Source organism: Salmo salar, chromosome 29 (genome assembly GCF_965601325.2).
Source record: "Salmo salar chromosome 29, fSalSal1, whole genome shotgun sequence".
In the NCBI taxonomy this organism is placed as follows: Eukaryota; Metazoa; Chordata; class Actinopteri; order Salmoniformes; family Salmonidae; genus Salmo; species Salmo salar.
In genome coordinates, this window is record NC_138319.1 from 32,051,950 (window position 1) to 32,074,382 (window position 22,433).

At 42.4% G+C, this 22,433-nt stretch overlaps 1 protein-coding gene across 1 annotated transcript in view; it reads right to left on the reverse strand.

The window, feature by feature from the left end:
- Window positions 1–22,433, reverse strand: part of LOC106590590 (catenin delta-2) — a 597,564-nt gene that overhangs the window by 406,447 nt on the left and 168,684 nt on the right. Inside the window, exon 3 of the mRNA XM_045710617.2 lies at window positions 11,159–11,274. Within this exon, the coding sequence (XP_045566573.1) occupies window positions 11,159–11,274 (116 nt within the window). The remainder of the gene's footprint in view (window positions 1–11,158; window positions 11,275–22,433) is intronic.

Consider the following 22,433-nt stretch of genomic DNA (forward strand, 5'->3'; position numbering starts at 1 on the left):
AGCCTGTCAACAGTTTGAGTCTGCTTCCTGTAGCCTGTCAACAGTTTGAGTCTGCTTCCTGTAGCCTGTCAACAGTTTGAGTCTGCTTCCTGAAGCCTGTCAACAGTTTGAGTCTGCTTCCTGTAGCCTGTCAACAGTTTGAGTCTGCTTCCTGTAGCCTGTCAACAGTTTGAGTCTGCTTCCTGAAGCCTGTCAACAGTTTGAGTCTGCTTCCTGTAGCCTGTCAACAGTTTGAGTCTGCTTCCTGTAGCCTGTCAACAGTTTGAGTCTGCTTCCTGTAGCCTGTCAACAGTTTGAGTCTGCTTCCTGTAGCCTGTCAACAGTTTGAGTCTGCTTCCTGTAGCCTGTCAACAGTTTGAGTCTGCTTCCTGAAGCCTGTCAACAGTTTGAGTCTGCTTCCTGTAGCCTGTCAACAGTTTGAGTCTGCTTCCTGTAGCCTGTCAACAGTTTGATTCTGCTTCCTGTAGCCTGTCAACAGTTTGAGTCTGCTTCCTGTAGCCTGTCAACAGTTTGAGTCTGCTTCCTGTAGCCTGTCAACAGTTTGAGTCTGCTTCCTGTAGCCTGTCAACAGTTTGAGTCTGCTTCCTGAAGCCTGTCAACAGTTTGAGTCTGCTTCCTGTAGCCTGTCAACAGTTTGAGTCTGCTTCCTGTAGCCTGTCAACAGATTGAGTCTGCTTCCTGTAGCCTGTCAACAGTTTGAGTCTGCTTCCTGTAGCCTGTCAACAGTTTGAGTCTGCTTCCTGTAGCCTGTCAACAGTTTGAGTTTGCTTCCTGTAGCCTGTCAACAGTTTGAGTCTGCTTCCTGTAGCCTGTCAACAGTTTGAGTCTGCTTCCTGTAGCCTGTCAACAGTTTGAGTCTGCTTCCTGAAGCCTGTCAACAGTTTGAGTCTGCTTCCTGTAGCCTGTCAACAGTTTGAGTCTGCTTCCTGTAGCCTGTCAACAGTTTGAGTCTGCTTCCTGTAGCCTGTCAACAGTTTGAGTCTGCTTCCTGTAGCCTGTCAACAGTTTGAGTCTGCTTCCTGAAGCCTGTCAACAGTTTGAGTCTGCTTCCTGTAGCCTGTCAACAGTTTGAGTCTGCTTCCTGTAGCCTTTCAACGTTGTATTGACACAGAGCACATATCAGCTCTGTCCTGGGTGACTGTAATGCTAGCTGGAAGGGACGGGAGGGAGGGGGAGAGAGAGAGAAAGAGAAACCTTCCGACACCTTTTAGTGAATGTTGTCTCTCCAGGTTCCACTTTAACACTTAGATACTGGGGTCTGAGCCCCAGCATGGGGTGTTTGTGTGTGTGTGTGTTACTCGTAACTGCCATTACCGTTCCGAAGCGTGCTGAGCACTTGCTGAGAGAACATATGTTACTCACTAGCACCCTGGGTGTGTCTCGCCACAGAAGGATGGCCAGGGTCCTCAGCCCAGAGAGGTGTCTGTGGAGATGCCTGAACGGCTTTATGGAGCGGAACACTCCTGAGGAGAGGCAGGGTGGCACCTCCAGAACTGACACACACACACACACACACACACACACACACACACACACACACACACACACACACACACACACACACACACACACACACACACACACACACACACACACACACACACACACACACACACACACACACACACACACACACACACACACACACACATATGCAAAACACACACATACAGTGGTCATATGCTTATGTCCAACATGATTTCCACTAACATTACAAATACAAGGGGTTTCAGTCATTTAGATGGTTGTGTCCCTGGCCTGTCTGTGAGAGGGTTTCTGACTGAATGATGACTGGGCATGCATCTAGAATGGTGCCCTATTCACTCCTTCAAATCAGAACCATATGAGGCTGGTCAAAATTAGTGCACTTTGTTTGGAATAGGTTGCCATTTGGGAAGCAGTCTGGAAAAAGTTAGAGATGTCTCTGTGAATAAAGATGAATCTCTGATCAGCCACAACCAACCATTACATCTGTTAATATCCACACTGAGATATTGAGTTGCCTGGGTTATAAAACATGGCCTGTATCTATTAAAAGACCCCAGTCACTCACACAATACCAGCGGCCAAGCGTCAAATGAGCAGACACGCCAGCGAGACACACACACACACACACACACACACACACACACACACACACACACACACACACACACACACACACAGTGAGACACACACACACACACACACACACACACACACACACACACACACACACACATCCTCCATAGACACACCCACACGCACACATCCTCCATAGACACAACAACACAAACACACACACACACACACACACGCACACACACACACATCCTCCATACACACACAAACAGACGTCAGACAAAGCTTAGCAAGGAAAAGCCGTCACATATGGGGAGTAATCACATTACTACACAAGCAGCATAGGAGAATGACTGCCAGCAGGGTTGGTCCTCATCCAGGCCTGATGTGTGGATTAGAATACAGGCTACACACACACACACACACACACACACACATTCATGTGAATACATACAATATACATGCAAAAAACACACACACACAAACACACACACAGGCAATCGAGCTAGGGCAGTCCTGTGTCAGTGTTCAACATGAGAATATCACCAGAATGGAGATCCTCCTGAGTTCATCAGGCTGAGATCAACGTTTATGATGCTGAGTTCACAGTTCATCAGGCTGAGTTCATAATGCTGAGTTCATGATGCTGAGTTCACAGTTCATCAGGCTGAGTTCATAGTTCATTATCCTGAGTTCATAGTTCATCATGCTGAGATCACAATGTAGAGTTCATAGTTCATCAGGCTAAGTTCATAGTTCAAATTGCTGCGTTCAGAATGCTGAGTTCACAGTTCATTAAGCTGAGTTCATAATGCTGAGTTCATAGTTCATAATGCTGAGTTCATAATGCTGAGTTCATAGTTCATAATGCTGAGTTCATAGTTCATAATGCTGAGTTCATAGTTCATCATGCTGAGTTCATAGTTCATAATGCTGAGTTCATAGTTCATCATGCTGAGTTCATGAAGCTGAGTTCATAGTTCATAATGCTGAGTTCATAATGCTGAGTTCATAGTTCATAATGCTGAGTTCATAGTTCATAATGCTGAGTTCATAATGCTGAGGTCATAGTTCATAATGCTGAGTTCATAGTTCATAATGCTGAGTTCATAGTTCATCATGCTTTGTTCATAGTTCATAATGCTGAGTTCATAATGCTGAGTTCATAATTCATAATACTGAGTACAATGTTCATAATGCTGAGATCATAGTTCATAATGCTGAGTTCATAATGCTGAGATCATAGTTCATAATGCTGATTTCATAATGCTGAGTACTTAGCTCATTTAGTTGAGTTCATAATGCTGAGTACATAGCTCACTTAGTTAAGTTCATAATGCTGAGATCATAGTGCTGAGTTTATAGTTCATAATGCTGAGTTCATAGTTCACCATGCTGAGTTCATAGGTCATAATGCTGAGTTCATAGTTCATAATGCTGGGTTAATAGCTCCTAATGCTGAGATCATAGTTCATTATGCTGAGTTCATAGTTCATCACGCTGAGTTCATAGTTCATCACGCTGAGTTCATAGTTCAATATGCTGAGTTCACAATTCTGAGATCATAGTTCATAATGCTGAGTTCATAGTTCATAATGCTGAGTTCATAGTTCATAATGCTGAGTTCATAGTTCATCATGCTAAGTTCATAATTCATCATGCTGAGTTCACAATTCTGAGATCATAGTTCATAATGCTGAGATCATAATTCAAAATGCTGAGATCATATTGCTGAGTTTATAGTTCATAATGCTGAGATCATATTGCTGAGTTTATAGTTCATAATGCTGAGTTCATAGTTCATCATGCTGAGTTCATAGTTCATCAGGCTGAGTTCATAGTTTATCATGCTGAGTTCATAGTTCATCATGCTGAGTTCACAATTCTGAGATCATAGTTCATAATGCTGTTCATAAAGATGCGTTCATAGTTCATCATGCTGAGTTCATAGTGCTGAGTTTATAGTTCATAATGCTGAGTTCATAGTTCATCATGCTGAGTTCATAATGGTGAGTTTATAGTTCATGATGCTGAGTTCAAAATGCTTAGCTCATAGTTCATAATGCTGAGTTCACAGTTCATAATGCTGTGTTCAAAACGCTGAGTTCATAGTTTATCATGCTGGGTTCATAGTTCATAATGCTGAGTTCATAGTTCATGATACTGAGTTCATAGCTCATAATGCTGAGTTCATAGTTCATTATGCTGAGTTCATAGTTCATAATGCTGAGTTCATAGTTCATCATGCTGAGTTCATAATGATGAGTTCACAGTTCATAATGCTGAGGTCATAGTTCATCATGCTGAGGTCATAGTTCATCATGCTGAGTTCATAGTTCATCACGCTGAGTTCATAGTTCATTATGCTGAGTTCATTATTCTGAGATCATACTTCATAATGCGTTCACAATACTTAGTTCATTTGAGATCTTATTGCTGAGTTTATAGTTCATAATGCTGAGATCATAGTTCAAAATGCTGAGATCACAATGCTTAGTTCAAAGTTCATCATGCAGAGATCATATTGCTGAGTTTATAGTTCATAATGCTGAGATCATAGATCAAAATGCTGAGATCACAATGCTTAGTTCATAGTTCATCATGCAGAGATCATATTGCTGAGTTCATAGTTCATAATGCTGAGATCATAGTTCAAAATTCTGAGATCACAATTGTCATGACGTTGCCCTCTTTGGGTTTTATATGCACCATCCCCCTATCTCCCCCTACCCAGGCCCTGTGAGCGAGGTCGTAAATTCCTAAGAAAATGTCCCGCCTCATGGCCACAGTATAAAGAGAGAGTGGGTTTCATAGAAAGAACCCAGGAATTCTTCCACCTCACAGGACTGGAGAACCGAAAGACATTTATGTTCTGGAGAAGGTATAAAAGATCATTGAAGAATCCAGCTACGAACTGGTCCGTTTGGTACAATTTTGTGAAACTCATGAGAGACAATATTACCATAATCATGTTTACACAATAGCCTCAGCTATGAGACTTACATCTAAATGGTTGTATAAAATGAATGAATAAGGATGGAACTGTTTGTGAAATTGTGTAATGTGATTTTGGACTGTTTAATGAAGGAAACTCCAATTTCCTTTGGAGTCTTAACTAAGTCCTTGGCACGCCCCCAGGGACACAGACAGGACCAGGCGTCATGAGACAGCCTTTTTCTGTATTCCGAATATAACCCCCACCCAGGGTTTCTATCACCAGACCAGCTTACCTCGATAACGAGAGGGCCAAGGTTTGACCATGCATTCCTCGTTCTGAACTTTAACCATACCATGTGGTTAAACTCTTAGACTATCGATACCGACAGAATAATAACAAGTCTTTGATATTAATTACTAGTCTGCAGCTAGGAATTTGGTATCATTGAACGCGAAGACCGACGAAACATCCGTCCTATAACGACATTAATGAATGTCACTTTGAAATATCCATTCTAACCGAGAGGTTGAGAGAGAGAGAGAGAGAGAGAGAGGGAGAGAGAGAAAGAGAGAGAGAGAGAACGCGCAGACAACCACTCCAACAGAACAAACCTCTCCAACAAAGTTCCCGACGACACACTGAGCGTAAATATATATATTGATTGCAATTGTTCCCGACTGAGTGAGCGTTCATGTGCAAAGGTTTAGCATTTCAATTGTTAATATTTATCAACTCTGTAGTGTCTTCTCCGCTGACCCCACTCCCCTTTTGTCTAACAAGCCGCCATGCCGGTTTAGCCCACTAGGGCACATTCTCCTATCATTTCCTTGTAACCATATCTGTTTGTTATGCATTTCTGTGAATTACTTAGTTAGTAAATAAATGATTTTAAGACAATTGATGTATGGATGACTGATAGTGAAGACTGGGTTCGTACAGATAACCAACAATTTACGACGTTTGGAATGAGACTGGCGTGAGGTAAATAATACGTCATTAATCAGGAGACTAATCGATCAGATATTATAATATCTGAAAGTTATATTAAGAAAATTATAACTTTGTAATCTGAATATTTTCCTTGGTGCCCTGACCTCCTAGTTAATTACAGTTACACGATTAATCAGTTTAACCTGTTATGGATAGGGGGCAGTATTTTCACAGCCGGATAAAAAACGTACCCGATTTAATCTGATTATTACTCCTGCCCAGAAACTAGAATATGCATATAATTATTAGCTTTGGATAGAAAACACTCCAAAGTTTCTAAAACTGTTTGAATGGTGTCTGTGAGTATAACAGAACTCATTTGGCAGGCCAAAACCTGAGAAGATTCTGTACAGGAAGTACCCTGTCTGACCATTTCTTTGCCTTCTTTGCCATCTCTATCCATTACAGAGGATCTCTGCTGTTACGTGACACTTCCTACGTCTCCCATGGGCTCTCAGAAGGCGGAAAAAAGCTGAATTGTGGCTTTGCAGGCTCTGGTTGAAACAAAGTAGCGCGTTTGGGTAGTGGATGGTTACAGTACTGTGAGACTCAGGCGCGTGCCCGCGTCGACAGAATGCTTTGTTTTCTTTCCTCTGTTTACCTAAACGCAGATTCCCGGTCGGAATATTATCGCTTTTTTACGAGAAAAATGGCATTAAAATTGATTTTAAACAGCGGTTGACATGCTTCGAAGTACGGTAATGGAATATTTAGAAATCTTTTGTCACGAATTGCGCCATGCTCGTGACCCGTATTTACACTTCGGATAGTGTCTAGAACGCACGAACAAAACGCCGCTATTTGGATATAACGATGGATTATTTTGGACCAAACCAACATTTGTTATTGAAGTAGCAGTCCTGGGAGTGCATTCTGACGAAGACAACAAAGGTAATCAAACGGAGTTTGGTCAGGGCTAAACTTGGTGGGTGTCTAAATGGCTAGCCGTGATGGCTGGGCTATCTACTGAGAATATTGCAAAATGTGCTTTCACCGAAAAGCTATTTTAAAATCGGACATATCGAGTGCATAGAGGAGTTCTGTATCTATAATTCTTAAAATAATTGTTATGTTTTTTGTGAACGTTTATCGTGAGTAATTTAGTAAATTCACCAGATGTTTGCGGGGGGTATGTTAGTTCTGAACGTCACATGCTAATGTAAAAAAAGCTGGTTTTTGATATAAATATGAACTTGATTGAACAAAACATGCATGCATTGTATAACATAATGTCCTAGGGTTGTCATCTGATGAAGATCATCAAAGGTTAGTGCTGCATTTAGCTTTGGTTTTGTTTTTTGTGACATTATATGCTAGCTTGAAAAATGGGTGTCTGATTATTTCTGGCTGGGTACTCTGCTGATATAATGTAATGTTTTGCTTTCGCTGTAAAGCCTTTTTGAAATCGGACAGTGTGGTTAGATTAACGAGAGTCTTGTCTTTAAAATGCTGTAAAATAGTCATATGTTTGAAAAATGGAAGTTTTCAGATTTTAGAGGAGTTTGTATTTCGCGCCACGCCCATCATTGGATATTGGAGCAGGTGTTCCGCTAGCGGAACGTCTAGATGTAAGAGGTTAATCGCGTAATAATAATTTCAGAGAGTTATTTGATAAACATGTCTTCAGTTTAATGATGCCAAAGACATGACACAATGCTTAGTTCATTGTTCATCATGCTGAGATCATATTGCTGAGTTTATAGTTCATAATGCTGAGATCATATTGCTGAGTTTATAGTTCATAATGCTGAGATCATATTGCTGAGTTTATAGTTCATAATGCTGAGATCATATCGCTGAGTTTATAGTTCAAAATGATGAGTTCATATTGCTGAGTTTATAGTTCATAATGCTGAGATCATATTGCTGAGTTTATAGTTCAAAATGATGAGTTCATAGTTCATAATGCTGAGTTCATAGTTCATAATGATGAGTTCACAGTTCATAATCCTGAGGTCATAGTTCATCATGCTGACTTCATAATTCATCACGCTGAGTTCACAACTCTGAGATCATAGTTCATAATGCTGTTCATAAAGATGCATTCATAGTTCATCATGCTGAGTTCATAGTTCATCACGCTGAGTTCATAGTGCTGAGTTTATAGTTCATAATGCTGAGTTCATAGTTCATCATGCTGAGTTCATAGTTCATCACGCTGAGTTCATAGTACTGAGTTCATAGTTCATGATGCTGAGTTCACAATGCTTAGCTCATAGTTCATAATGCTGAGTTCAAAACTCTGAGTTCATAGTTTATCATGCTGAGTTTATAGTTCATCAGTCTGAGTTCATAGTTCATCATATTGAGTTCATAGTTCATCATGTTGAGTTCACAATGCTGAGTTCATAGTTTATAATGCTGAGCTCATAGTTCATCAGACTGAGTTCAAAATGTTGAGGTCACCGTTCATAATGCTGAGCTCATAGCTCATCAGGCGTAGGACATAGTGCATCATGCTGAGTTCATAGTTCACAATGAAGAGCTCATAATTCCTCATGGAGTTCACAATGATAAGTTCATCGTTCACAATACTGAGTTCATAGTTCATAATGCTGAGATCATAGTGTCGAGTTCATAGTTCATCATGATGAGTTCATAGTTCATAATGCTTAGTTCATAGTCCATAGTGCTGAGGTCACAGTTCATTATGATGAGTTCACAATGCTAAATTCATAGTTCATAATGCTGAGTTTAAAAAGCTGAGATCATAGTTCATCATGCTGAGTTCATAGTTTATCATGCTTGAGTTCATAGTTCATCATTCTGAGTTCATAGTTCATAATGCTGAGTTCATAGTTCATCATGCTGAGTTCATAGTTCATAATGCTGAGTTCATAGTTCATAATGCTGAGTTCATAGTTCATCATGCTGAGTTCATAGTTAATAATGCTGAGTTCATAGTTCATCATGCTGAGTTCATAGTTCATCATGCTGAGTTCATAGTTCATCATGCTGAGTTCATAGAACAACATGTAGACCGAGATGACATGCTTCACTCACTTTTCTCAACTGACAGATGATAGGCTAGCAGTAGACCAATCAGTTGACATTACCAATGATTGGTTATGGTGAAAGTACGTCAGTTGTCCTAGCCTGTCCCGGACACTCCCAACCACTGTTTCTAAACCATGAATGTTTGATTATGAAATATTTGAGACACTTCTTTCCCAGTGTTTCTAATCCATCCTTCTGTCTCTCCAGTCAGTCAGCTAGGAGTTCTGTTCTTACGCAATTCATTTATTAGAGAACATCTCTGCTTTTGACATGCCTGTGTTTGGTGCACTATGAACTCAGTATGATGAACTATGTACTCAGCATGATGAACTATGTACTCAGCATGATGAACTATGTACTCAGCATGATGAACTATGTACTCAGCCTGATGAACTATGTACTCAGCATGATGAACTATGAACAGCATGATGAACTCTGAACTCAGCCACACACACACACACACACACACACACACACACACACACACACACACACACACACACACACACACACACACACACACACACACACACACACACACACACACACACAGTCTGAATTCAGTTCCGCTCTGCTCCACTGTTAGCATACAGAAGCTAATGAATTAACAGGCAAGTCAGATGCTGACATCCTATCCTCTATCCATATCTCCTTCCTTCATCATCCTCTTCCCTCTTTCCATGAAGTGCTCTTTCTCCGTTGTCTGCTGACACATTTTTGCACCCCAAGGTCAGACTCATAAGGTCAGACTCATAATTGCCCAACATAATTTAACAGTTTTTGGACAATCTAGGGCCATTCTAATTAACACGCGAATATTAAAGTATTTCTCCCATGACAATGAGTTAGCTTGGCCACGCACTTACACACACACAAACATCACACATCCCCCTCACACACACACACACACACAAACATCACACATCCCTCTCTCACACACACACACATCCCACTCACACACACACACACACACACACACACACACACACACACACACACACACACACACACACACACACACACACACACACACACCCCCCTCACACACACACACACACATCCCCCTCACACACACACACACATATCCCCCTCACACACACACACATCACACATCCCCCTCACACATACACACACACATCCCCCTCACACACACACACACACACCCACACACACACACACACACACACACACACACACACACACACACACACACACACACACACACACACACACACACACACACACACACACACACACACACACACACACACATCCCCCTCACACACACACACACATATCCCCCTCACACACACACACACATCACACATCCCCCTCACACACACACACACACATCACACATCCCCCTCACACACACACACACACACACACACATCACACACACACACACACACACACACACACACACACACACACACACACACACACACACACACACATCCCCCTCACACACACACACACATATCCCCCTCACACACACACACACATCACACATCCCCCTCACACACACACACACACACATCACACATCCCCCTCACACACACACACACACACACACACACACACACACACACACACACACACACACACACACACACACACCATCACACATCCCCCTCACACACCCACAATAGGACTAGAGACCAACAATTGTTCTCCTCTCAGTTCATTTCAAGGTGTGCAGATAGAGTCAGAGGGTGTCACAGATTAATGTGTCCTCTCAGTTCATTTCAAGGTGTGCAGATAGAGTCAGAGGGTGTCACAGATTAATGTGTCCTCTCAGTTCATTTCAAGGTGTGCAGATAGAGTCAGAGGGTGTCACAGATTAATGTGTCCCCTCAGTTCATTTCAAGGTGTGCAGATAGAGTCAGAGGGGTCACAGATTAATGTGTCCCCTCAGTTCATTTCAAGGTGTGCAGATAGAGTCAGAGGGGTCACAGATTAATGTGTCCTCTCAGTTCATTTCAAGGTGTGCAGATAGAGTCAGAGGGTGTCACAGATTAATGTGTCCACCTGAGAGAATGCCTATAAAGAGAGTTCCACCCTGGGAGCTAGATGGCCATTCTACACACACAACACACACACACGCGCACACACACACGTGTGCGCACACACGCGCGCACACACACACGTGCACACACACAGGTGTGTTACCTGATGCTGCTCATACTTCCACCGGTCTCAGAGCCCAGCTTGCATCTCTCCAGCTGGGTGGCTACAATCTGTCTCTCTGCCTCCAGCTCACGGGTCAGCCTCTCAAACTGCAACTCCTTCAGGAGAAAGATATATAGACACAAATTAACACAAAGATCCAGCATGCAGCACTACACGGACACACAGATCCAGCATGCAGCACTACACGGACACACAGATCCAGCATGCAGCACTACACAGACACACAGATCCAGCATGCAGCACTACACGGACACACAGATCCAGCATGCAGCACTACACGGACACACAGATCCAGCATGCAGCACTACACAGACACACAGATCCAGCATGCAGCACTACACGGACACACAGATCCAGCATGCAGCACTACACGGACACACAGATCCAGCATGCAGCACTACACAGACACACAGATCCAGCATGCAGCACTACACGGACACACAGATCCAGCATGCAGCACTACACGGACACACAGCTTGCAGGTAAGTCTCAACAATGTAACTGCTTTTCTACTGTGAAAATCTTCAAGGGAAGAATTACGAGTGTGTGTGTGTGTGTGTGTGTGTGTGTGTGTGTGTGTGTGTGTGTGTGTGTGTGTGTGTGTGTGTGTGTGTGTGTGTGCGTGTGTGTGCGTGCGTGCGTGTGCGTGTGCGCGTGCACACGTGTGCGTGTGCAACAAGATCTCATGTTTTTACCAATTTTACTTCAGATTCGTTGATGTTTATCCACCTTTCTCCAAACGTCAAATTTCAAAGTGTTTTTAAGTTAAGGGTTAATGTTTTGGATAGGGATAAAAACATTAAGTTAGACACTCATTCTGAATGGTTAAGGTTTTGGATAGGGTTAAAACATTAAGTTAGACACTCATTCTGAATGGTTAAGGTTTTGGATAGGGTTAAAACATTATGTTAGACACTCATTCTGAATGGTTAAGGTTTTGGATAGGGTTAAAACATTAAGTTAGACACTCATTCTGAATGGTTAAGGTTTTGGATAGGGTTAAAACATTAAGTTAGACACTCATTCTGATTGGTTAAGGTTTTGGATAGGGTTAAAACATTAAGTTAGACACTCATTCTGAATGGTTAAGGTTTTGGATAGGGTTAAAACATTATGTTAGACACTCATTCTGAATGGTTAAGGTTTTGGATAGGGTTAAAACATTAAGTTAGACACTCATTCTGAATGGTTAAGGTTTTGGATAGGGTTAAAACATTAAGTTAGACACTCATTCTGAATGGTTAAGGTTTTGGATAGGGTTAAAACATTAAGTTAGACACTCATTCTGAATGGTTAAGGTTTTGGATAGGGTTAAAACATTAAGTTAGACACTCATTCTGAATGGTTAAGGTTTTGGATAGGGTTAAAAACAAAACAGTAAAAAACAACTGTGATTGAACTTTTATTTAATTTCATTTAACCTTTATTTAACATGCAACCTTTGGATCCAGAGTCATGGGATTACACCCATCTGCCTCTCCCGTCCACAACGCCCCAGCAAAACCCAAGCCTACTTGATTGTAAAAGCACTCACTGTTGCCCCTAGTGGTCGATTTGAAAGGCATTTCCCAGCGTGCTTAGGACAGACGTCCAAACTTGAGCGATCTGGCTGGTGTGTGTGTGTGGATTGCAGCAGCTGATGCATTAGGTCTTTAAGTGACTTAATGGCTAACATACTATCACAGCTTATTGTGAAATAGACAAATTACTTGTTCGAAATTCACAACCAGCACATGAAAAAGTCAACTTTTTTGTGTGTATTACACATTTTTAATCACAACGCATTTGTGTACATTACACAAATTACAATTTGTTGAGGCTAACGTTAGCTAGGCTAGCTAGGTGGCTAATGTTAGCTAGGCTAGGGGTTAAGGTTAGGGTTAGGGGGTAAAGGTTAGGTTTAGGGGTTAAGGGTTAAGGTTAGGCAAGATGCTAGCTAAGTAGTTAAAGAGTTATGGTTAGGGTTAGCTAACATGTTAAGTAGTATGCAAAGTAGCTAAAAAGTAGTAAGTAGCTAAAATGCTAAAGTTGTCCGTGATGAGATTTTTACATGCAACCTTTGGGTTGCTAGACTTTCGCATCCTCCCTGACCAACCTCCCTCCTATAATTTTTCTTAAGTAACCTACTGTCTTTATCTGTGAATGAAATTCACTCTATACAAAATCATGAACTGCACACGAAAAAATTTAATTTTTCATGTGCCTGTCACAAATGTCCAATAAGCAATTTGTGTCTATTTTACAATAGTCTGTAATACAGGGTTGTATTGGCAGTCCTCCATATCAGCCTCCAACGCCATCAGCTAGAACTAAATCTGATAAGGTTCACACTGGAAACCTGTGTGTGTTTGGTTTAATCATGGCCAGGCAGAAGCAGATCGATAGTGCACTGATCTCTACACCTATGAATGGGTTTGTGTGTGTGTGTGTGTGTGGAGTCCGTGTGTGAATGTGTGTGTGCATGCACCTCTGTGTGTAAAGTGTGTGTGTGTATGTGTGTGGTGTAAGATTGATTTTTGAAAGCCATTTGAGGTGCTGAATGAGTTGATCCCCTGACACAATCTGAAATCCCACCCCCACCCCAAATCCCTTCTTTTCCCCCTCACCCCAACACATCAGCCCAGTACACCCCAGCTCAAAGCCCTCTCCTCCTCTCACCAATCCCCTCCTCTGCTTTCCTGTCTACCCTCTCTTTCACCACTCCTTCCCTCTCCTCTGCTTCTCTCCTTCTCCTTTCCTTTCCTCTCCGCTTCTCTCCTTTCCTTTCCTTTCCCTTCCTTTCCTTTCCTTTCCTCTCCTCTGCTTCTCTCCTTCTCCTTTCCTTTCCTTTCCTTTCCTCTCCTCTGCTTCTCTCCCCTTTCCTTTCCTTTCCTCTCATCTGCTTCTCTCCTTTCCTCTCATCGAGAGAAAGAAAGATCACACCAAAACCAAATCAGAAGAGGGAAGAAAAATCAAAAAATGGAAACAGACCAGAAATAAACCACTATCAAAAGTCTTTACAATGAATCGACTACCATCTGAGTCAGAGAAACGTCAGTCTGGGAAACTGTCAGACTACAAGCACCTGCTTTGTTCCCCAAAGACCTTCATCAAATCTCAAGATCCTCCTGTTTCTTGCCTCAAAAAAACACCCCAAACCCCAACAGAAAGTCCCTGAGAGATCATAATTACCTTCACCATACTCCTGAAGAGGCTTCCGTTTTGATTGGTCTGCTTTGCAATGCATTGCCCCGCATTAACATTCGTGTGAGAATTTGTGTGTGCGCGCACACACGAAAGTGACCAGGATTGGATTCCAACACACTATGTGAGTATATGTGTGTACACGAAAGTGAACAGGATTGGATTCCAACACACTATGTGAATGTATGTGAACGCACGCAAGTCTACGAGAGCTGAATAGAAGAGAACAGCAGTGCAGCCAGCCACAAAGGTCGCTATAGCAACAGTAGAATCCCCCAGAAACCCCTCTGAGCATCGTTCATCAGCTCAACTTTGTTCACAGCAACAGGAGTGGTTGGAAATGGTAAGTGCATTTGGGGTGAAATGACAGTCAAGTGTGTTTGAGATGAAGACAAAGTTGTCAACAGTTTATAAACCTAAAGCTGGTGTCACTGTGGGTGGTAACAGAGATAGAAGAGGAGTCCTATTTCCCCATTCAGGACAGAGTCCCCCTGGTGTTAGGTCAGAGTAAAGTGGCCAATCTGCAGCTAATAACAGACCATTTTTGGACGGAGAGGGTGTGTCAGGCCATTAAAAAGAGAAGTGCCCTTGTCCTTTAAAGTTTTATTTATCAGAGAGAGAGAGAGAGAGAGCGAGAGAGAGCGAGAGAGAGAGAGAGAGAGAGAGAGAGAGAGAGAGAGCGAGAGAGAGAGCGAGAGAGCGAGAGAGAGAGCGAGAGAGCGAGAGCGAGAGCGAGAGAGAGAGAGAGAGAGAGAGAGAGAGAGAGAGAGAGAGAGCGAGAGAGCGAGAGAGCGAGAGAGAATGAGAGGGGACTTATGAAAAGGTTACCATATCTCTCTCGGGCATACCAAACGCTGTCAATCTGGTCCTCTTCTTCCTCTCCTCCACTTCTCCGCTGCTTTTCTTCTCTTGTCTAGTTAAATAGGTTTCCACTCTTCTTCTCTCCTCATTCTGCACTCTTCTCTTCACTCCTTTTCTGTTCCTCCCATCTTTCACGCTCTCTGTGTTGCTGACAGTCAGATGAGAAGATAGCAACCCTCCCCTAGAGAGATGCTATGAATACTGTGTGTGTCTCTCTGTCTGTGTGTGTGTCTGTTTGCGTGTGTGTGTGTGTCTCGCTCTGTCTGTCTGTGTGTGTCTCTCTCTCTGTCTGTCTGTGTGTGTTTGTGTGTTTGTGTGTATGTTTGTGTCTGTGTGTGTCTCTCTCTCTCTGTCTATCTGTGTGTTTGTGTGTATGTTTGTGTCTGTGTGTGAATGTGTGTGTGTCTCTGTGTGTGTGTGTGTGTGTGTGTGTGTGTGTGTGTGTGTGTGTGTGTGTGTGTGTGTGTGTGTGTGTGTGTGTGTGTGTGTGTGTGTGTGTGTCGTGTGTGTGTGTGTGTGTGTGTGTGTGTGTGAATGTGTGTGTGTCTCTGAATGTGTGTGTGTCTCTGTGTGTGTGTGTGTGTGTGTGTGTGTGTGTGTGTGTGTGTGTGTGTGTGTGTGTGTGTGTGTGTGTGTGTGTGTGTGTGTGTATCACAGAGTATACATAAAGACACTTTGCGGCTCTGTTTTGTGTCATGTTACGTGCATGTCCTTTACTGGAGAATGAAGAGCAATCGTCATAGAAGTGACATGAGGACTTATTCATAGAAGCTGTTTGCATTGTGGGTCTAAGTTAGTGTAGTGTAGTTCCTCCCCTTGAGAATAGCGACTGCTCCTCTAGTGAAAGTGCTGGCCCTTCCTCTCCTCCTCCTCCTCTTTCAGAAAAACAAGCTGATGACAGCCGGAGACCCAGTGGCTCTCATGAGACTGGGGCCTGTTAGGCAAGGAGGCGGTTAGAGAACTCTTAGGTCTATCTCTCTCTCCCCATCTCTCTCTCTCCCCCTCCAACTGACCAACACACACACAGCACATTTGCTATGTTAAATAAAGATATTTAGTCTGCCATGCAGGTCGATGAGACAGTCAGTAGTATAGGGCTGCGGGGAGAGCATTTTTCATCTAACACTGTTAGTTTTGTATTGAGTGGTCTCTGCTGTACTGACCAACTCATAAAAAATGTCTACTTATGAATAAATAGGAACACACACACGAAACAGAAACTGTCCCAAGATATTAACAACAGTAAGGCTGAGACTTATGACTGCAACCATCTGGCAAATGACTTGTTTCATTTGTATTATAAATATTCAACACACAAACACAGCAACACTCTGATATTTGGCCTTAATAATTTATCGGTTAAGTCATTACAGGCGCCTGGAAAAGAGAGAGAGAAAGAAAGGCGGGGGGGAGAGAGATAATGAGAGTGAAACAGAGCGGGAGAGAATGAGAGAGAGAGAGATAATGAGAGAGAGATAATGAGAGAGAGCGAGAGAGAGCGCAAGAGAAAGAGATAATGAGAGAGAAACAAGCGATAATGAGAGAGAGACAATGAGAGAGAGACAAGATATAGAGAGCGAGAGAGAGAGATAATGGGAGAGAGAGAGTGAGAGAGATGAGAGAGATAATGAGAGAGATAATGAGAGATAGAGGGATAATGAGAGAGAGACAAGAGATAGAGAGAGAGAGAGAGATAGAGAAAGAGAGAGATGGAGCGAGAGCGAGAGAGCAGAGAGAGAGAGAGATAATGAGAGTGAGTTTTATTTTATACTTAAACCTTAAAACAAATAATGGCACACTGTGCCTTTTCAGAAATTAAACAACAAATGTGGGATTCCTAAATAAAAATGTATTAAATTAAAAAAAGCATGCAAACTAATTTCATCAACAAAAAATAGTTTCCCCTCCTATACAAAACAAACCGCTCCTTCGTAAGCCCACTTCTCCTCAAACAATGGGAGATCTTTTACAGCCGAGAAATCCACTTTTATTCTGGCTTTGACTTAGCCTTTAAAAACACATCTCACATCCTGCCCATATCCCGTGTCTATTTTATGTTTCCTACTCAGAAAAATTGACATCTTTGCTGGTCCCAAAATAAAATTGAACAGTTGACATTTTCTTTTCTGTAGCTTACTATATTGAAACCCAAAAATAAAAACAGTGTTATTGAAAATCTCCCCTACAGCTGTAAACAAAGACTCCAGTACTTCAAAGAGAGGCTTTATCCTCTCACACTCCATAAAACAGTGCAACATTTTTCTCTTATGTTACTAAAAGGACATCCATCTCTAACATCTGAGTTAATAACAGATACAAAAGCATAAACTGCAATGATGCCATGCAAAACCCTCCATGGGACTCCCGAGTGGCACAGTAATCTAAGGCACTGCATCTCAGTGCAAGAGGCGTCACTACAGTACTTGGTTTGAATCCAGGCTGTATCACATCCAGCCGTGATTGGGAGTCCCATAAGGCGGCACACAATTGGTCCAGCATCGTCCGGGTTTGGCCGGGGTAGGCTGTCATTGTAAATAAGAATATGTTCTTAAGTGACTTGCCTAGTTAAATAAAGGTTAAATAAAAATAAATAATAACAAAATGCATGTCACCAGTGCCCTTTTGTAATGGTGGCTTGTACAGTGCTCTCCAAGCTGGCTTTACCTTGTCACCAATACCCAGTTTTACCCTCCAAGGAGTAGCTTTTCTATTCTTCAATGTATCTTTATTCTAAACCTTGACACACACCCTATACAGTGAGGGAAAAAAGTATTTGATCCCCTGCTGATTTTGTATGTTTGCCTACTGACAAAGAAATGATCAGTCTATAATTTTAATGGTAGGTTTAATATATATATATATATATATTTTTAAATAAAATCAAATAAAAAATGCATGAAATGAAATGTATGCATTCACTACTGTAAGTCGCTCTGGATAAGAGCGTCTGCTAACTGACTAAAATGTAAAAACAAAATGTAAAATTTGAACAGTGAGAGACAGAATAACCACAAAGAAATCCAGAAAAACACATGTCAAAAATGTTATAAATTGATTTGCATTTTAATGAGGGAAATAAGTATTTGACCACCTCTCAATCAGAAAGATTTCTGGCTCCCAGGCGTCTTTTGTACAGGTAACGAGCTGAGATTAGGAGCACACTCTTAAAGGGAGTGCTCCTAATCTCAGTTTGTTATCTGTATAAAAGAGACCTGTCCACAGAAGCAATCAATCAATCAGATTCCAAACTCTCCACCATGGCCAAGACCAAAAAGCTCTCCAAGGATGTCAGGGACAAGATTGTAGACCTACACAAGGCTGCAATGGGCTACAAGACCATCGCCAAGCAGCTTGGTGAGAAGGTGACAACAGTTGGTGCGATTAGTCGCAAATGGAAGAAACACAAAAGAACTGTCAATCTCCCTCGGCCTGGGGCTCCATGCAAGATCTCACCTCGTGGAGTTGCAATGATCATGAGAACGGTGAGGAATCAGCCCAGAACTACACAGGAGGATCTTGTCAATGATCTCAAGGCAGCTGGGACCATAGTCACCAAGAAAACAATTGGTAACACACTACGCCGTGAAGGACTGAAATCCTGCAGCGCCCGCAAGGTCCCCCTGCTCAAGAAAGCACATATACATGCCCGGTCTGAAGTTTGCCAATAAACATCTGAATGATTCAGAGGACAACTGGGTGAAAGTGTTGTGGTCAGATGAGACCAAAATGGAGCTCTTTGGCTTCAACTCAACTCGCCGTGTTTGGAGGAGGAGGAATGCTGCCTATGACCCCAAGAATACCATCCCCACCGTCAAACACGGAGGTGGAAACATTATGCTTTGGGGGTGTTTTTCTGCTAAGGGGACAGGAAAACTTCACCGCATCAAAGGGACGATAGACAGGGCCATGTATAATCAAATCTTGGGTGAGAACCTCCTTCCCTCAGCCAGGGCATTGAAAATGGGTCGTGGATGGGTATTCCAGCATGACAATGACCAAAAACACACGGCCAAGGCAACAAAGGAGTGGCTCAAGAAGAAGAACATTAAGGTCCTGGAGTGGCCTAGCCAGTCTCCAGACCTTAATCCCATAGAAAATCTGTGGAGGGAGCTGAAGGTTCGAGTTGCCAAACGTCAGCCTCGAAACCTTAATGACTTGGAGAAGATCTGCAAAGAGGAGTGGGACAAAATCCCTCCTGAGATGTGTGCAAACCTGGTGGCCAACTACAAGAAACGTCTGACCTCTGTGATTGCCAACAAGGGTTTTGCCACCAAGTACTAAGTCATGTTTTGCAGAGGGGTCAAATACTTATTTCCCTCATTAAAATGCAAATAATTTAATAACATTTTTGACATGCGTTTTTCTGGATTTTTTGTTGTTGTTATTCTGTCTCTCACTGTTCAAATAAACCTACCATTAAAATGATAGACTGATCATTTCTTTGTCAGTGGGCAAACATACAAAATCAGCAGGGGATCAAATACTTTTTTCCCCTCACTGTTTAAGTCTTTCCCATTCACCTCATCCAATCTCACCTCTTCCAACCCTCTCAAATCCAGTAACAACGCATTTCTTTCTGACTCTGGGATATTGGGTGTAATCCCCAGTCTTGGAAATGGGACGTTTTCATCTTGTACCTTCTTCTTGTGATTATTAAGCATAAACCACTCTTCTACTGACAGAGCCTTCCTGCAGCTTCGCAGTTGTCCGACAATCCTTTCCAACCTCACCCCCAAATGTTCAGCCCCCCATCCTCCATCCATTAAGGTGGGCCCAACCATGTCCATGTTTAAGGGTGATGATTTAGCCCTTCACCAGAATCTTGGAGTAAAATGGAACCGATGCAGTTGTACAATCCAGTCTTCCTCGATACACCAGAGGTTCCTCCAGCAGCCAATGTACTGACTCCGCTGGAGTACGTCTGGACACCTTCATTATACTCCAAACCCTAAGAAGGCCTCTGTAAAACGGAGGTACTCCCTCCCTAGAAATCCAGCTACTATCAACAAAAAATAAAGCCTTCTTTAAACCTAATCCCCCTACCTTCTGTAAAACAAGACCTGCCACCCCTCTCCAAACCACATTTTCTGGTCCATAAAGCAACCTTTGAATGAACTGAAACCGTAAAGCAGCAGCCCTACTAGCAAGATGTACATTGCCTTGCAAAAGTATTCATCCTCCTTGGCGCTTTTTCTGTTTTGTTGCATTACAACCTGTAATTTCAATTGATTTTTATTTGGATATCATGTAATCGACATACACAAAATAGTCTAAATTGGTGAAGTGAAATAAAAAAAATTACTTGTTTAAAAAAAAAATAATAATAATTGGAAAAGTGGTGCATGCATACGTATTCACCCACTTTGTCATAAAGCCCCTAAATAACATCTGGTGCAACCAATAACCTTCAGAAGTCACATAATTAGTTAAATAAAGTCAATTTGTATCCAACCTAAGTGTCACATGATCTGTCACATGATCTCAGTATATATACACCTGTTCTGAAAGGCCCCAGAGTCTGCAACACCTCTAAGTAAGGGCCACCACCAAGCAAGCAGCACCATGAAGACCAAGGAGCTCTCCAAACAGGTCAGGGACAAAATTGTGGAGAAGTACAGATCAGGGTTGGGTTATAAAAAAATATCCGAAACTTTGAACATTCCACAGAGTACCATTAAATCCATTATTAAAAAATGGAAAGAATGTGTCACCACAACAAACCTGCCAAGAGAGGGCCGCCCACCAAAACTCACAGACCAGGCAAGGAGGGCATTAATCAGAGAGGCCACAAACAGACCAAAGATAACCATGAAGGAGTTGCAAAGCTCCATAGCAGAGATTGGAGTATCTGTCTATAGGACCACTTTAAGCCGTACACTCCACAGAGCTGGGCTTTACGGAAGAGTGGCCAGAAAAAAGCCATTGCTTAAGGAAAAAAATAAGCAAACACGTATGGTGTTCGCCAAAAAGCATGTGGGAGACACCACAAACACATGAAAGAAGGTACTCTGGTCAGATGAAACTAAAATTGTGCTTTTTGGCCATCAACGAAAACACCATGTCTGGCACAAACCCAACACCTCTCATCACCCCGAGAACACCATCCCCACAGTGAAGCATGGTGGTGGCAGCATCATGCTGTGCGGATGTTTTTCATCAGCAGGGACTGGGAAACTGGTCAGAATTGAAGGAATGATGGATGGCGCTAAATACAGGGAATTCTTGAGGGAAACCTGTTTCAGTCTTCCAGAGAATTGAGACTGGGACGGAGGTTCACCTTCCAGCAGGACAATGACCCTGAGCATACTGCTAATGCAACACTTGAGTGGTTTAAGGGGAAATGTAAATGTCTTGGAATGGCCTAGTCAAAGCCCAGACCTCAATCCAATTGAGAATCTGGGTGTGACTTAAAGATTGCTGTACACCAGCAGGAACCCACCCAACTTGAAGGAGCTGGAGCAGTTTTGCCTTGAAGAATGGGCAAAAAATCCCAGTGGCTAGATGTGCCAAGCTTATAGAGACTTATCCCAAGAGATTGCAGCTGTAATTGCTGCAAAAGGTGGCTCTACAAAAGTATTGACTTTGGGGTGAATAGTTATGCACGCTCAAGTTTTCAGTTGTTTGTCTTATTTCTTGTTTGTTTCACAACAAAAAATATTTTGTAAATCAAATGAAACAAACCCCCCAAAAATTAATTTTAATTCTAGGTTGTAAGGCAACAAAATGGGAAAAATGCCAAGGGGGTGAATACTTTCGCAAGCCACTGTACAATACCTTGTCTCCCCTCCTCTTTTGACAAATGAAAAACACTTTGTGGAACCCAATGATATTCATCCCAAAATAAATCTACAATAATCGCCTGTATTTTAGCCAGAAGGCCAGATGGTGGCTCTAAACATGACAATCGATGCCACAGTGCAGAGGCAACCACATTGTTAACAATAATAGTGCGCCCTGTATGACATACGAGAAAATCAACACCATCTCCTCATCCTCCCTTCCACCATTTCAACCACCCCATTCCAATTTTCCATTGAACCCTTATCCACTAGGTACACTCCAAGGTACTTAAAACCTCCATTACACCATTCCAGCCCCCCTGGCACAGCGATGATGCCTCCAGACCATTTTCCAATCTGTAAAGCACAAATTTTTCCCAATTTACCTTTGCAGAGGATATTCCCCTAAACCGATCAACTATGAGACTCAA